Source organism: Halichoerus grypus, chromosome X, assembly GCF_964656455.1.
Source record: "Halichoerus grypus chromosome X, mHalGry1.hap1.1, whole genome shotgun sequence".
In the NCBI taxonomy this organism is placed as follows: domain Eukaryota; kingdom Metazoa; phylum Chordata; class Mammalia; order Carnivora; family Phocidae; genus Halichoerus; species Halichoerus grypus.
In genome coordinates this window covers 64,608,219-64,623,636 of record NC_135727.1, presented here as the reverse complement: position 1 = coordinate 64,623,636, position 15,418 = coordinate 64,608,219, and the positions used below count along the sequence as shown (strand labels likewise).

Here is a 15,418-nt window from a genome sequence, read left to right as displayed (position 1 = left end):
TATTTTGGAATCAAGAAGTGTGTTGCCTTCAACTTTGTTCTTGCTTAAGATTCTTTTGGCTATTCATGATCATTTGTTTCCATATGAATTTTAGGATACATTTAAAAAATTATTTCTCTAAGAATACCATTAGGATTTTGATAGGGATTGCTTTAAATGTGAAGACCACTTTGGGTATTATGGACATTTTAACAATATTAATTCATCCAAGCCACAAACCTGAACATCTTTCCATTTCTCTGTGTTTTTTTTAAAATTCCCTTCATTAATGTTTTATAATTTTCAGTGTAAAAGTTTTTTTTAACCTCTGTAGTTAATTCCTAAATTCTTCCTATTACTATTGTAAGTGGGATTGTATTCTCTTTTTCTTTTCTTTTTTAAAATTTGACTATAGTTGACACACACTGTTCCATTCATTTCAGGTATACAACACAGTGATTCAACTTCTTTATACATTAGGCTATGTTCACCACAAGTGTAGCTATTACCTGACACCATAAAATGCTATTAAAATTTCATTGAATATATTCTCTATGCTGTGACTTTCATTTCCATGACTTATTTATTCCATAACTAAAAACCTGTATCTCCCACTTACCTTCATCCATTTTGCTCATTTCTCCTTCTTTCCTCCCCACCCTCAGCAACCATCAGTTTGTTCTCATTTATAGGTCTGATTCTGCTTGTTTGTTTATTCATTTGTTTTGTTTTTTTCAGATTCCACATATGAGTGAAATTACATGGTATCTCTTTCTCAGTCTGATTTGCTTCACTTAACATAATACATAATAGGTTCACCCATCTTGTTGCAAATGGCACAATTTCATGCTTTTATAAGGCTGCATAATATTCCACTGTGCACGTGTGCACACACACACACTCACACACACCACATATTCCTTATCCATTTGTCTAACAATGGACACCACTTAGGTTGCCTCAATATCTTGGCTATTGTACATAATGCTGCAATAAAATGGACAAAAGTTCCAAATAGACATTTTTTTTCCCAAAGAAGACACACTGATGGCAAACAGACACATGAAAAGATGCTCAACATCATAAATCATCAAATGCAAGTCAAAACTACAATGAGATATTGCCCTACACTTGTCAGAATGGCTAAAATCAAGAAGACAAGAAATAGAAAGTGTTGGTGAGGATGTGGAGAAAAAGGAACACTTGTACAATTTTGGTGGAAATGTAAAGTGGTACAGCCACTGTGGAAACAGTATATAGGTTTCTCAAAAATTAAAAATAGAAATACTATATGACCCAATAATTTTACTCCTATTTACTCCTATAAAATGAAAGCAGTAATTCAAAAAGATATATGTACCTTATGTTTACTATTGCAGCATTACTTACAATAGCCAAGATATGGAATTGTCTTAAATTACTTTTCAGATTGTTTTTTGTGTATAGAAATGTCACTGCTTCTGTATGTTGACTCAGTATCCTGACACTTGGCTGAATTTGGTTTTTAGTTCTAATACTTTCCTTGTGTTTTGTATTTTCTACACCACATTATTTATTATATGATATCATAAATAAATAAAATAAAAATATTTTAACTTATTTTCCAATTTGGATGCCTTCATTTCATTTTCTATTTGCTTGGCTATGACTTCCAGTACTGTATTGAATAGAAATGGTGAGAATGGGCATTCTTGAATGTACAGATGTTAGAGGAAAACCATCCAAGTTTTTCCATTGATTATGTTAGCTCTGGGCTATTAATATATGGTCTTTATCATATTCAGGTAAGTTCATTCCATACTTATTTTGTCAAGAATGTTTTCATGAATGAATGTTAAATCTTGTGAAATGTCTTTTCTAGATATATTGAGGTGATCATGAGGGTTTCATTTTCCATTCTGTTAATGTGGCATATCACATTGATTGATTTGCATATATTGAATCATCTTTGCATTCTAGGTATATAGCTCATTTGGTCATGGTGTGCAATCCTTTCAATGTAGTATTAAATTGAGTTTGATGGTAATTTATTGAGGATTTTTGCATTTAAGTTCATCAGGGATAGTGACCTGTGGTTTCGTGTGTGTGTGTGTGTGTGTGTTGTCTTTTCTGGCTTTGATGTCAGGGTGATGCTGGCCTTATGAAATGAGTTCAGAAGTATTCCCTCTTTGGGGTGCCTGGGTGGCTTAATTGGTTAAGCGGCCAACTCTTGGTTTTGACTCAGGTCAAGATCTCAGGGTTGTGAGATTGAGCCCTAAGATGGGCTCCATGCTCAGTGTGGAGTCTACTTGAGATTCTCCCTCTCCCTCAGCCCCTCCCCTTGTTCATGCTGGAACGTGCACATGTGCTCTCTCCCTCTTTCTCCCTCTCTCTCAAATAATAAATAAATAAATAAATAAATAAATAAATAAATAAATAAATAAAATCTTAAAAAATAAGTGTTCCTTCTATTTGGGGGAATAATTTAAGAAGGGTTGGTATTAATTTGAGTGTTTTTTAGAATTTACCTGTGACACTATCTAGTCTTATGTTTTTCGTATTGGGGTGTGTGTGTTTGTTTTTAAATTTCAGTATAATTGACACACAGTGTTACTTTAGTTTTAGGTGTACAACATAATGATTTGACAAGTTTATATATTATGCTATGTTTATCACAAGGGTTCCTATCATCTGTCACCACACATCACTATTTTATTCTCATTGACTATATTTGTTAGCAGGTTTTTTTTTTTTTTTTTTTTTACGAACGAGGCAATTTATTGACCCAGCATTTGTTCTAATGCTTCTTGTTGGCAGCTGCCACCTGTCCAGCGATTCTGTCCAGATCTCTCTGTCCCTGAGGTGTCAGTTTGCGGCCCCCATCTTGGTCCTTTTCCACCATTTTCAGCCCCTCTAGGGCTTGGAGGACCCTGCGGGCCACGCTCTTGGAGCCTCTACTGAAGTGGCTGGGCATGACCCCGTTTCTCTGACGTCCCCCGTAGATCTTGGTCATGGAGCCGACCCCAGCGCCGCCCCGGAGGTACAGGTGCCGTGCTGTGGAAGCAGCTCGTGTGTAGAACCAGTTCTCATCGTAGGGAGCAAGCTCTTTATGCTTGGCCAGCTTGACAGTGTCCACCCATTCAGGGACTTTCAGCTTCCCAGACTTTTTGAGGAAGGCTGCCAGAGCTCTGACGAACTCCTGCTGGTTCACGTCTTTTACAGTAACTCCAGGCATCGTGCGGCCTCCGCGCTGCCAGCCAGGGGAAAAAACTTGTTAGCAGGTTTTTGATTACTGTTTAAATCTCCTGAAATATTATTGGTCTATTCAGGCTTTCTATTTATTCTTGATTCAATTTTGTGCATTGTATGTTTCTAAAATTTACTCATTTCTTCTAGGTTGCTCAAATTGTTGGTGTATAATTATTCATAGTAGTCCCTTATGATTATTTTTATTTCTGAGGTATATGTAATGTCTCCTCATTTGTTTCATACTATTTATTTGAGTGTTCTTTATTTCTTAGTGTAAGAATTGATTAATTTGTATATAATTTTAAGAACTCAACACTTAGTTTTATTGTTTTTTCTATTGTTTCTGTATTTAATTTATTTCTACTCTTTCCTTTAATTCCTTTCTTATGTTAATTTTGGTTTTAGTTTGTTCTTTTTTCCAGTTCCATGATGCATAAATTCAAGTTGTTTATATGAGATCTTTCTTTTCTATTAATGCAGGTGATTATCACTATAAACTTCTATACTAATAATGTTTTTGTTATATTACACAAGGTTTGGTATGTTGTGTTTTTAATTTCATTTGTCTTGAGAAGATCTGTTAAATTCTGTTTTGATTTCCTCTTCAACCAAATAGTTTTTGAGAGTATAATGCTACTGTAATAGACACACAAAAAATAAAGAGGAAGAAATCCAAACATAACACTAAAGAAATCCATCAAAGCACAAAAGAAGAGAAATAGAGAAAAACAAAGGAACAGGGAACAACTACAGAAGTAACCAGAAAACAAATTAACAAAATGGCAATAAGTGGGTACCTATCAGTAATTAATTTAAATGTATATGGAGTAAATGCTCCAATCAAGACATAGAGTGACTGAATGGACAAAAAAACAAGACCCATCTATATGCTGCCTACAAGCATCTCAATTCAGATTTAAAGACACATACAGATTGGAAGTGAAGGAATGGAAAAAGATATTTCATGCAAATGGAAGTGAAAAAAATAGCTGGGGTAGTAATACTTATATCAGATAAAATAGACTTTAAAAAACGCGTAGTAAGAGACAAAGAAGGGCATTATATAATGACAAAGGGATCAACCTAACAAAAGGATATAACAATTGTCAATTTCTATGTACCCAACATTGGAGTCCCTAAATGATAAAGGAAATACTAACAGATAAAGGGAGAAATTGACAGTAATACAATAATAGTAGGGGGATTTAACAGTCCGCTTGTATCAAAGGGTAGATCATCCAGGCAAAAAATCAATAAGAAAACAGTGGCTTTGATTTACACAATTAGACCAAATGGACCTAACTGATATATACAGAACATTTCATCCAAAAACAACAGAATACACACTCTTTTCAAGTGCATATGGAATATTCTCCAGAATAGACCATATATATTTTTTAAATTTTTTATTAACATGTAATGTATTATTTGTTTCAGGGGTACAGGTCTGTGATTCATCAGTCATACACAATTCACAGTGCTTACCATAGTACATACCCTCCCCAATGTCCATCACCCAGCTACCCCATCCCTCCCACTCCCCTCCACTCCAGCAACCCTCAGTTTGTTTCCTGAAATTAAGACTCTATTATGGTTTGTCTCCCTCTCTGGTTTCATCTTGTTTCATTTTTCCCTCTCTTCCCCTATGATCCTCTCTCTTGTTTCTCAAATTCTTCATATCAGGGAGATTATATGATACTTGTCTTTCCCTGATTAACTTATTTCACTTAGCATAATACCCTCTAGTTCCATCCACGTCATTGCAAACAGCAAAATTTCATTTTTTTGATGGCTGCATAATATTCCATTGTATACACATACCACATCTTCTTTATCCATTCATCTGTTGATGGACATCTAGGCACTTTCCATTGTTTGGCTATTGTGGACATTGCTGCTATAAACATAGAGGTGCATGTGCCCCTTCGGATCACTACATTTGTATCTTTGGGGTAAATACCCAGTAGTGCAATTGCTGGGTCATATGGTAGCTCTATATTCAACTTTTTGAGGAACCTCCATACTGTTTTCCAGAGTGGCTGTATCAGCTTGCATTCCCACCAACAGTGTAGGAGCGTTCCCCTTTCTCCACATCCTTGCCAACAACTGTCTTTCCTGACTTGTTAATTTTAGCCATTCTAACTGGTGTGAGGTGCTATCTCATTGACGTTTTGATTTGTAGTTCCCTGATGCCAAGTGATGTTGAGCACTTTTTCATGTGTCTGTTGGCCTTTTGGATGTCTTCTTTGGAGAAATGTCTGTTCATGTCTTCTGCCCATTTCTTGATTGGATTATTTGTTCTTTGGGTGTTAAGTTTGGTAAGTTCTTTATAGATTTTGCATATCAGCCCTTTATCTGATATGTCATTTGCAAATATCTTCTCCCATTCTGTTGGTTGTCTTTTGGTTTTGTTGACTGTTTCCTTTGCTGTGCAAAGCTTTTTATCTTGATGAAGTCCCAATAGTTCATTTTTGCCCTTGCTTCCCTTGCCTTTGGTGATGTTTCTAGGAAGAAGTTGCTGCAGCTGAAGTGGAAGAGGTTGTTGCCTGTGGACCATATGTTAACCATAAAACAAGTCTTGATACATTTAAGAAGATTGAAATCATACCAAGCATCTTTTATGACAATAGTATGAAACCAGAAATTGATTACAAGAAAAAAAAAAAAAAACCTGGAAGAAACACAAACATGTGGAGGCTAAATCATATGCTACTAACAACCAAAAGGTCAAAGAAGAAATCAAAGAGGACATAAAAGCAAATACATGGAGATAAATTAAAATGGAAACACATGGTCCAAAATATTTTGGATGCAATAAAAGCAGTTTTAAGATGCACGTTTATAGCAATACACTCTACTTCAAGAAGAAAGAAAAATCTTAAGTAGACAACTTAAACTTATACCTAAAAAAGCTAGAAAAAGAAAAACAAATCCCAAAGGTAGTAGAACAAAGAAAACAATAAAGATCAGAACAGCAATAAATGAAATAGAGTCTACAAAAAGCAATAGAAATGGTTAGTGAAACCAAGAGCTTGTCCTTTCAAAAGATAAACAAAATTAGTAAAACCTTAGTCACACACATCAAATAAATAGAGAAATAGAACTCAAAAATAAAATAAAAATCAGTAAAATATGAAAGAGAGAAAGGCAAGAAAGGATCAGAGAAAATCTTCAGGAACAAACATAAACCAAGAAATAAAATGGCAATAAATACATATCTATCAATAGTTACTTTGAACGTAAAAGGAATAAATACTCAAAAGACATAGGATGTCAGAATGGATAAAAATCAAGACCCATCTATATGCTCCCTACAAGAGACACATTTTAGACCTAAACCACTCATAGGTTGAAAGTAAAGGGATGTCTCACATCTATTATGCAAGTGGATGTCAAAAGAAAGCTGGAGTAACAACATTTATATCAGAAAAAAAAAATTATATGTTAGCTAACTGAACATAATAAAAAAAAAAGAAAAAATAGAGTTTAAAACAAAGACTATAACAAGTGACAAAGAAGGACACTATAGATAATAAAAGGAACAATCCAACAGGAAGATATAACAATTGTAAATACTTATACACCAAACGTAGGAATACCCAAATACATAAAATGTTTAATAACAAATGTAAAGGAACTCATTGATAATAATACAATAACAGTAGGGGACTTTAACACCCCACTTAAATAAATGGACAGATCATCTAAACAGAAAATAAACAAGGAAAAAATGGCATTGAACAACACACTAGGATAGATGGAATTAACAGACATATTCAGAACATTTCATCCCAAAGCAGCAGAATACACATTCTTTTCAAGCACACATGTAACATTTTCCAGAATAGATCACATATTAGCCCACAAAACCAGGCTCAACAAGTTCAAGAAAGTTGAAGACATACCATACATCTTTTCTGAACACAATACTATGAAAGTGGAAATCAACCACAAGAAAAAATCTGGAAAGACCACGAATGCATGGAAGTTAAATAACATGCTACTAAACAATGAATGGGTCAACCAGTAAATAAAAGAAGGAATTAAAATACATTGAAACGAATGAAAATGTAAACACAACAGTCTAAAACCTTTGGGATGCAGCAAAAATGGTCCTAAGAGGGAAGACCTACCTTAAGAAGCAAGAAAGCTCTCAAATAAACAACATAACTTTACACCTAAAGGAGCTAGAAAAAGAACAACAAACAAAACCTAGAACCAGCAGAAAGATGGAAATGATCAAGATTGGAGCAGAAAAATAATTATATAGAAACTAAAGCAACAAGAACAACAAACAGATCAATGAAACCAGCAGTTGGTTCTTTGAAAAGATAAACAAAATTGATAAACCTGTAGTTCTTTTCATAAGTCATATGTATTCATAAGGGTGTTAAAGTCCCCTACTGTTATTGTATTATGAAAAAGAACAGACAAAGGACCCAAATAAATAAAATTACAAATGAGAGAGGAGAAATAACAACCAACACTGCAGAAATACAATTATAAGAGGATATTATAAAAAACTATATGCCAACAAATTGGACAACCTGGAAGAAATGGACACATTTCTAGAAACATATGAGCTACCAAAACTGAAACAAGAAGAAATAGAAAATTTGAATGGACCAACAACCAGCAAAGAAATTGAATCAGTAATCAAAAAGCTCCCAGCCAAAACCAAACCAAAACAAAACTCCCAACCAAAATAAAAACAAAACAAAACAGAACTCCCAACAAAAGTCCAGGACCAGATGGCTTCACAGGTGAATTATACCAGGCATTTAAAAAAGAGGTAATAACTGTTTTCCTTAAAGTCTTTCAAGAAATAAAAGAACAAGGAAAGTTTTCAAATCCATTTTATTAAGCCATGATTAACTTGATACCAAAACCAGATAAAAACACCACAAGAAAAAGAAAGAAAACTACAGGCCAATATCCTTGATGCAAACATAGATGCAACAACCTCCAGCAAAATATTAGCAAAGTATTGCTATCCTGGCTTTCTTTTTACTACCATTTGCATAATAAATACATTTCCATCTCTTCAATTTTTTAAAAAAGATTTTATTTATTCATTTGACAGAGAGAGAGAGAAAGCACAAGCAGGCAGAGTAGCAGACAGAAGCAAAGGGAGAAGCAGGCTTCCCACTGAGCGAGGACCCCGACATGGGGCTCGATTCCAGGGCCCCGGGATCTTGACCTGAGCCAAAGGCAGATGCTTAACCGACTGAGCCACCCAGGCGCCCCTTCATCTCTTCAATTTTGATTTGCATGTTGCTTTAGATGTGAAATGAGTCTCTTGCAGGCAGCATGTAGACAGGTCTTGATTTTTATCCATTCAGTCACCCTCTGTCTTTTTATTGGGATATTTAGTCCATTTACAATAAAAGCAATTATTGATAGGTATGTAATTATTGCCATTTTGTTACTTGCTTTATGGTATTTTTTGTAGTTCTTCTCTTGCTCTCTTTGCTCATGGTCTGGTGGCTTTCTTAATGATATAGTGTATTCTTTCTTCTTTATTTTTTTGTATATTTATTTCTGGTTTTTCATTTGTGGTTACTATTAAGTTTTTACATAATATTTTGTGCATATAGCAGTTTATGTTAACTTGATGATTAATTTTGAAAATTATGTTTGAACTAATTATTTACTTCTCTCCCACCATGTTTTAGGTATATGATGATACTTTACATCCTTTCATTTTGTGAATACCTTGACTGATTGTTATGGATATACTTAATTTTACTGCTTTTGTGCTTTCTACTTTTCTTACTCCTGCTTATGGTCTTTCCTTTCTACTCAGAGTCCCCTTTAACATTTCTTGTAGGGCTGGTTAAGCAGTCATGAGTTTCTTTAACTTTTTTTTTTAAAGATTTTATTTATTTATTTGACAGAGAGAGAGAGAGAAAGGTAGAGAGACAGCATGCACACAAGCAGGGGGAGTGGCAGAAGGAGAGGGAGAAGCAGAGTCTCTGCTGAGCAGGGAGCCTGACATGGGGCTCGATCCCAGGACCCAGAGATCATGACCTGAGTCAAAGACAGATGCTTAACCAACTGAGCCACCCAGGTGCCCCGAGTTTCTTTATCTTTTATTTGTCTGGGAAATGATCTCTCCTTCTATTCAGAATGATAAACTTGATGGATAAAGTATTCTTGGCTGCAGGTTTTTTTCTTTCGGAACTTTGAATATATCATGCCATTCTCTTCTGGCCTGCAAAGTTTCTGCTGAAAAATCGGCTGATAGCCTTATTGGATTTTCCTTGCATATGACTGTTTTCTCTTGCTGCTTTTAAAATTCTATCATTATCACTACTTTATGCCATTTCAATTACTATGTGTCTAGGTATGGACCTCCTTGGGGTTTTGTTGTTGTTGTTGTTGAGGGCACTCTGTGTTTCCTGGGTCTGGATTTCTGTTTCCTTCCCCATATTAGGGAAGATTTCATCATTATTTCTTCAAATAAGTTTTGTGCCCTTCTTTTTCTCTCTTCTCTTTCAGGGATCTCTAAAATGTGTATGTTTCTATGATTGATGGTGTTGTGGAGTTCCCTAAGTCTATTTTCATTTTATTATTATTCAGCTTGATTGTTTTCCATTACTCTCTCTTCCAGGTTGCTGATCAGCATTAGGGGTGAGGGTTCCCTTTGTTACCATGTCTCCATCTCTCTTGCTGTTCTTTTTTGCCACTCTCTTGTCTTTAGTTGCGCATGGATGAAGTGAGTTCAGGGTCTTCTTACACTGCCATCTTGGACCAATACCCGACCACTTTCAGTCTTGATGGGATGATATTTTGCAGGGCATAAATCTCATCAATCAGCACATTTTGTGTTCTTGATTGTCTCTTAAACCTTTTGATTGCTCAAGCCTCCTTCTTTTTTCTTTGTAGTTCTCAGTAGTTGAGGGTATGCCCAAACCCATCAGTGTCCTAAAGGAGTGGATTGCAGTCAGCACTTAGATTCAGGCTGGTTGTAAGCCAGACCCTCACACAGATGCTGGAAAAGTATGTAATACAGTCCCTTTCAGGGAGCAACTGGGAGGTAAGCACTTTTATTGCTCCTCTGCACAGAGCTGGTGTACAGCTATGTGTGTGGTGTATTCCTGAGCTCTTTAAGCATTTTTTTTTATTTGCTACAGACCTGAGGGACTCTTGAATGCAAACCCCATTAGCTACTAGATTATGGTTACCTGAAGACACATTTTTTTTTAAAGATTTCATTGATTTATTTGACAGAGAGGGACACAGTGAGAGAGGGAACACAAGCAGGGGCAGAGGGAGAAGCAGGCTTCCTGCCTAGCAGGGAGCCCGATGTGGGGCTCGATCCCAGGACCCTGGGATCACGACCTGAGCTGAAGGCAGACGCTTAACGACTGAGCCACCCGGGTGCCCCCTGAAGACACATTTTTTAGGCAGTAGCCACAAGTGCTGTGGTGTCAGATGTGTGTCTTAGTTCATTCCAAGAAGATATTGGCAACTTGGATTGAGCCAGAGGGAGAGGGCAAAAGAGGTGTCTACAGGTTTCCTGGTTTCTGGGGGAAATCACAGTCAACCCCTAGATTTGTGTAAATTAAAAGCCTGACCTTCAGGCAGCAGGTTTTGAGGTATGCAAATAGATTTCTTTTAGGAAAAGACTGGGAGATGGGCATTTCTACCCATTCCCTCTGTGCTGAGTTCTGTTGGGATGACCAATTAAGAAATGTTTCTTTGTTTGCTATGATTTGTGTGACTTCTCAATGGAAGGGCCAGTGGCTATCAGAGCCAGGTAATCTGTGGACCCATCCATTGGGTGGAAGCCACGGAAACTGTGGCACAAATATATACTAGCTTCTTCCAGGGAGATACTGTTAACTTAGAGCAGCCTGTTTTAATAGTATTTTCCTCTTCACCCAATGTGTATGAACCACTCTGCTAGTTTCTGGATTCCCTTCAGAGGGAATTACTGTGTGTGTAACCATTCATTTAGTGTATTCATGGGAGGAGGGGAGTCAGGAGCCACTTATGCCACCATCTTTGAAGACTGCCTTATTGAAGAGAGTATTTTTTTAAAAGTAGACTGTTTAACCATTTGAGATGATGCAGAGAAAAAAATATCTGTATCACATTTATTGATTTTCAATTACTAAATGGCTTTGCATTCCTGGGTAAATCTCATTCAGTTATGGTATATTATCATTTTTCCTATGTTGTTAGATTTGGTTTGATTGTACTTTGTTGAGGAATTTTGAGTCTATCTTTATATATACAGCCCAATTAGTCTATATTTTTCTTTTCATGTGATGTCTTTGTCTAATTTTTAAAAAGATTTTATTTATTTATTTGGGGGAGAGAGAGAGTGAGAGAGAGAGCAAGCAGGGGAAGAGCAAAGGGCGCTGCAGAGGGAGAGGGAGAAGCTGACTCTGCTGGGCAGGGAGCCCGATGTGGGGTGCGATCCCAGGATGCCAAGATCATGACCTGAGCAGAAGGCAGACACTTAACTGACTGAGCCACATAGGGACCCCATCTTTGTCTAATTTTGACATAAGGATAAAAATGTCCCATGGAAAGAATATCAAAGTGTTCCCTCCACTTCAATTTTCTCAAAGAATTTGTTTTCAAAGAATTTTTGTTGGTTCTTCTTTAAAGTTTTGGTAGAGCAAAGGAAACAATCAATAAAACTAAAAGACACCCCATGGAATGGGAGAAGATATTTGCAAATGACACATCTGATAAAGGGTTAGTATCCAAAATCTACAAAGAACTTATCAAACTCAACACCCAAAAAACAAATAGTCTTGTTAAGAAATGGGCAGAAGACATAAATAAACACTTTTCCAAAGAAGACATCCAGATGCCTAACAGACACATGAAAAGATGCTCAACATCACTCATCATCCGGGCAATAAAAATCAACACCATGATGAGATACTATATCACACCTCTCAGGATGGCTAAAATTAACAACACAAGAAACAACAGGTGTTGGCAAGGATGTGGAGAAAGAGGAGCCCTCTTGCACTGTTGGTGGGAATGCAAACTGGTGCAGCCACTCTGGAAAACAGTATGGAGTTTCCTCAAAATGTTAAAAATAGAACTACCCTACAATCCAGCAATTGCATTACTAGGTATTTACCCAAAGGATACAAAAATACAGTTTCGAAGGGATACATGCACCCTGATGTTTATAGCAACATTATCAATAAGAACCAAACTATGGAGAGAGCCCAAATGATGTCCATCAACTAATGAATGGATAAAAAAGATGTGATTATATATATCCATCCACACAATGGAGTATTACTCAGCCTTCAAAAAGAATGAAATCTTATTTGCTAAGAACATGGATGGAGCTAGAGTGTATAATGCTAAGTGAAATGAGTCAGTCAGAGAAAGACAAATACCATATGATTTCACTCATTTGTGAAATTTAAGAAAGAAAACAGATGGGCATAAGGGAAGGGGGAAAAGAGAAAAAAGGAGAGAGGGAAATAAGCCCTAAAAGACTCTTAATGATAGAGAATGAACTGAGGGTTGATGGAGGGAGGTAAGTGGGGGATGGGCTAGATAGGTGATGGGTATTAAGGAGGGCATTTGTTATGATGAGCACTGGGTGTTGTATGTAAGTGATGAATCACTTAATACTACTCCAGAACCCAATATTGTACTGTATGTTAACTACTTAAAATTTAAATTAAAAAACAAATAAAAATAAAAATAAAAATAAATAAGATGATTTTGGTATAATTCACTAGTGAAGTCACACAGTCTTGGGGTTTTCTTTGTACAAAGTTTTTCAAACTATGAAGCCAATATCTTCTATTCCAATTTTCTATTTTTTCTTGATTCAGTTTTTGTAGTTTCTTCTATGAATTTTTCCATTTCATTTAGGTTATCTGATTTGTTGGCATACTGGTGCTCATAGTATTCCACTATAATTTTTTTTTTTCTGTAAGATTAGTAATGACATCCTCTACTTTTTGATTTCAACAATTTGCTCTTCTGACCTTTACCTTGGTCTGTACAGTTAAAAGTTGGTCTGTATAGTTAAAAGTTTGTCAATTTTTTAAAAATTTTTTCAAAGATCCTTCTTTTGGTTTCATTGATTTATTTTTATATTTTGTTATTTCCACTTTAAACTTTATTATTTCCTTTCTTCCACTTCTTTTGGGTTTAATGTGCCCTTTTACTAATGATGAATTCTCTGTTTTTGTTTATGTGAGAATGCCTTAATTTCTTCTTTATTTTTGAAAGGTATTATTGCTAAAGTTAAAATTGTTGGTTGATAGGGGTTTTTTTCCATTTAGTATTTTGAATATCTCATCCTAACATTTTTTGTCCTGTACAGTTTTTTAAAAAGATTTTATTTATTTATTTGAGACAGAGAGAGAGAGAGAGCACAAGCCAGGGGGAGGGGCAGAAGGAGAGGGAGGGAGAAGCAGACTCTGCTGAGCAGGAAGCCTGATGCATGGTTCGATTCCAGGACCCAGAGATCATGACCTGAGCTGAAGGAAGATGCTTAACCAACTGAGCCACCCAGGCAACCCCCTCACCTTTTTTTTTTTTAAATGAGAAGTCATCTTCTAACCTTATTAAGTATACCTTGTACATGATGAGTCATTTTTCTCTTGGAGCTTTCAAGATTATCTTTTTCTTTGGTATTTGACAGTTAGATGTGTCTAAATGTGGAGATCTTTGATTTCATCCTACATGAAGATCATTAAGAAACTAGAATACTTTTCCCCAAATTTGGGAAGTTTTCAGCCACTATTTCTTTTTTGTTGTTTGTTTTAAGTTTTTATTTAAATTCAAGTTAGTTAACATATAGTGTAATATTAGTTTCAGGAGTAGAATTTAGTGATTCATCACTTACATACAACATGCAATGCTCATCACAACAAGTGTCCCCCTTAATACCCATCACTCATTTAACCGATCCCCCTTCCCACCTCCCCTCCAGCAACCCTCAGTTTGTTCTTTATAGTTAGTCCGTTTGATGGTTTGCCTAACTCTTTTTTCCCCTATATTCATCTGTTTTGTTTCTTAAAGTCCACATGAGTGAAATCATATGGTATTTGTTTTTCTCTGACTGACTTATTTGGCTTAACATAATACACGCTAGCTCCATCCATGTCATTGCAAATGACAAGATTTTGTTCTTTTTTTATGTTGAGTAATATTCAATTGTATATATATACCTCTTCTTCTTTATCCATTCATCAGTTGATGGGCATTTGGACTCTTTCCATAATTTGGTTATTGCTTATAATGCTGCTATAAACATCAGGGTGCGTGTGTCCCTTCAAATGAGTATTTTTGTATTCTTTGGATAAATACCTAGTAGTGCAATTGCTGGATCATAGGGTAGTTCTATTTTTGACTTTTGAGGAACCTCCATACTGTATTCCAGAGTGGCTGCATGTTTTCAGCCACTATTTCTTTACATATTATTTCTGCTTATTACTCTCTCTTCTTTATTTTCAGGATACCCATTACATGTATGTTGGTACAGGTGATGATGGCCCAAAGTTTTTTGATGCTCTGTTCATTTTTTTTCATTACTTTTTTCTGTTATTGAAATATCAGTCGATCTATCTTCAAGTTTGCTGGTTGATTTTTCTGACAATTAAAATCTATGGATTATCTCTAGTGAGTTTTTTATTTAAGGTTTTGCACTTTTCTAGTCCTTAATTTCTTCTTGGTTCTTTTAAATAATTTTTACTTTTTAATTGATATTCTCCATTTGGTTAGACATCATTATTATCCAAAAGAGGAAGATACATAGCTTGTATTTAAATGGCAGAAGTAACAATTTCCTACAAAGAATGCGGCAAAAAGCCTGCTTAAATGGGAATCCTACTTTGCATGACTGACTTTGTATTACCTGGACTGTTTGGAGAATTCTAGAATTTTGGGGAACTTTATTTTCAGATTTCAACAAAATTTTGCCTTCTTACAGTAGTTCTGTATTTCTTTTGACATTCTTTCTTACTTGCTGCTGCTCTTCTATTCTTTAAAATTTTGGTAACCATACAAAATTTTTATACTGTGTTCTGTTTTTTGTTGTTGTTGTTGTTTGTTTGTTTGTTTTTTAATCCTGTGTTACCTATCCTTCTTAGACTGTCCTCCCTCCAACCAGCTTTGGCTTATACTCACAAATCAGCATTCATTTTTTCCTCTTTTTTTCCTACAGTAGAAGCCCCTTCCTTTTTCTAGACTCAGCTTAGGGTTAAAAAGA

General features: G+C 35.6%; 1 protein-coding gene across 1 annotated transcript; it reads right to left on the bottom strand.

Moving 5' to 3' along the window:
* Positions 1-2,689: 2,689 nt before the first annotated feature.
* LOC118534259 (small ribosomal subunit protein eS19) lies at positions 2,690-3,222 on the bottom strand. Its single transcript, XM_036089983.2, has one exon. The coding sequence runs from the start codon at positions 3,191-3,193 to the stop codon at positions 2,756-2,758; it is 438 nt and encodes a 145-aa protein (XP_035945876.1). The 5' UTR covers positions 3,194-3,222; the 3' UTR covers positions 2,690-2,755.
* Between the last annotated feature and the right edge of the window lie 12,196 nt (positions 3,223-15,418).

Excerpts from the sequence above, each read along its gene's own strand:
- LOC118534259 (XM_036089983.2), bottom strand. The coding sequence starts at position 3,193 with ATGCCTGGAGTTACTGTAAAAGACGTGAACCAGCAGGAGTTCGTCAGA.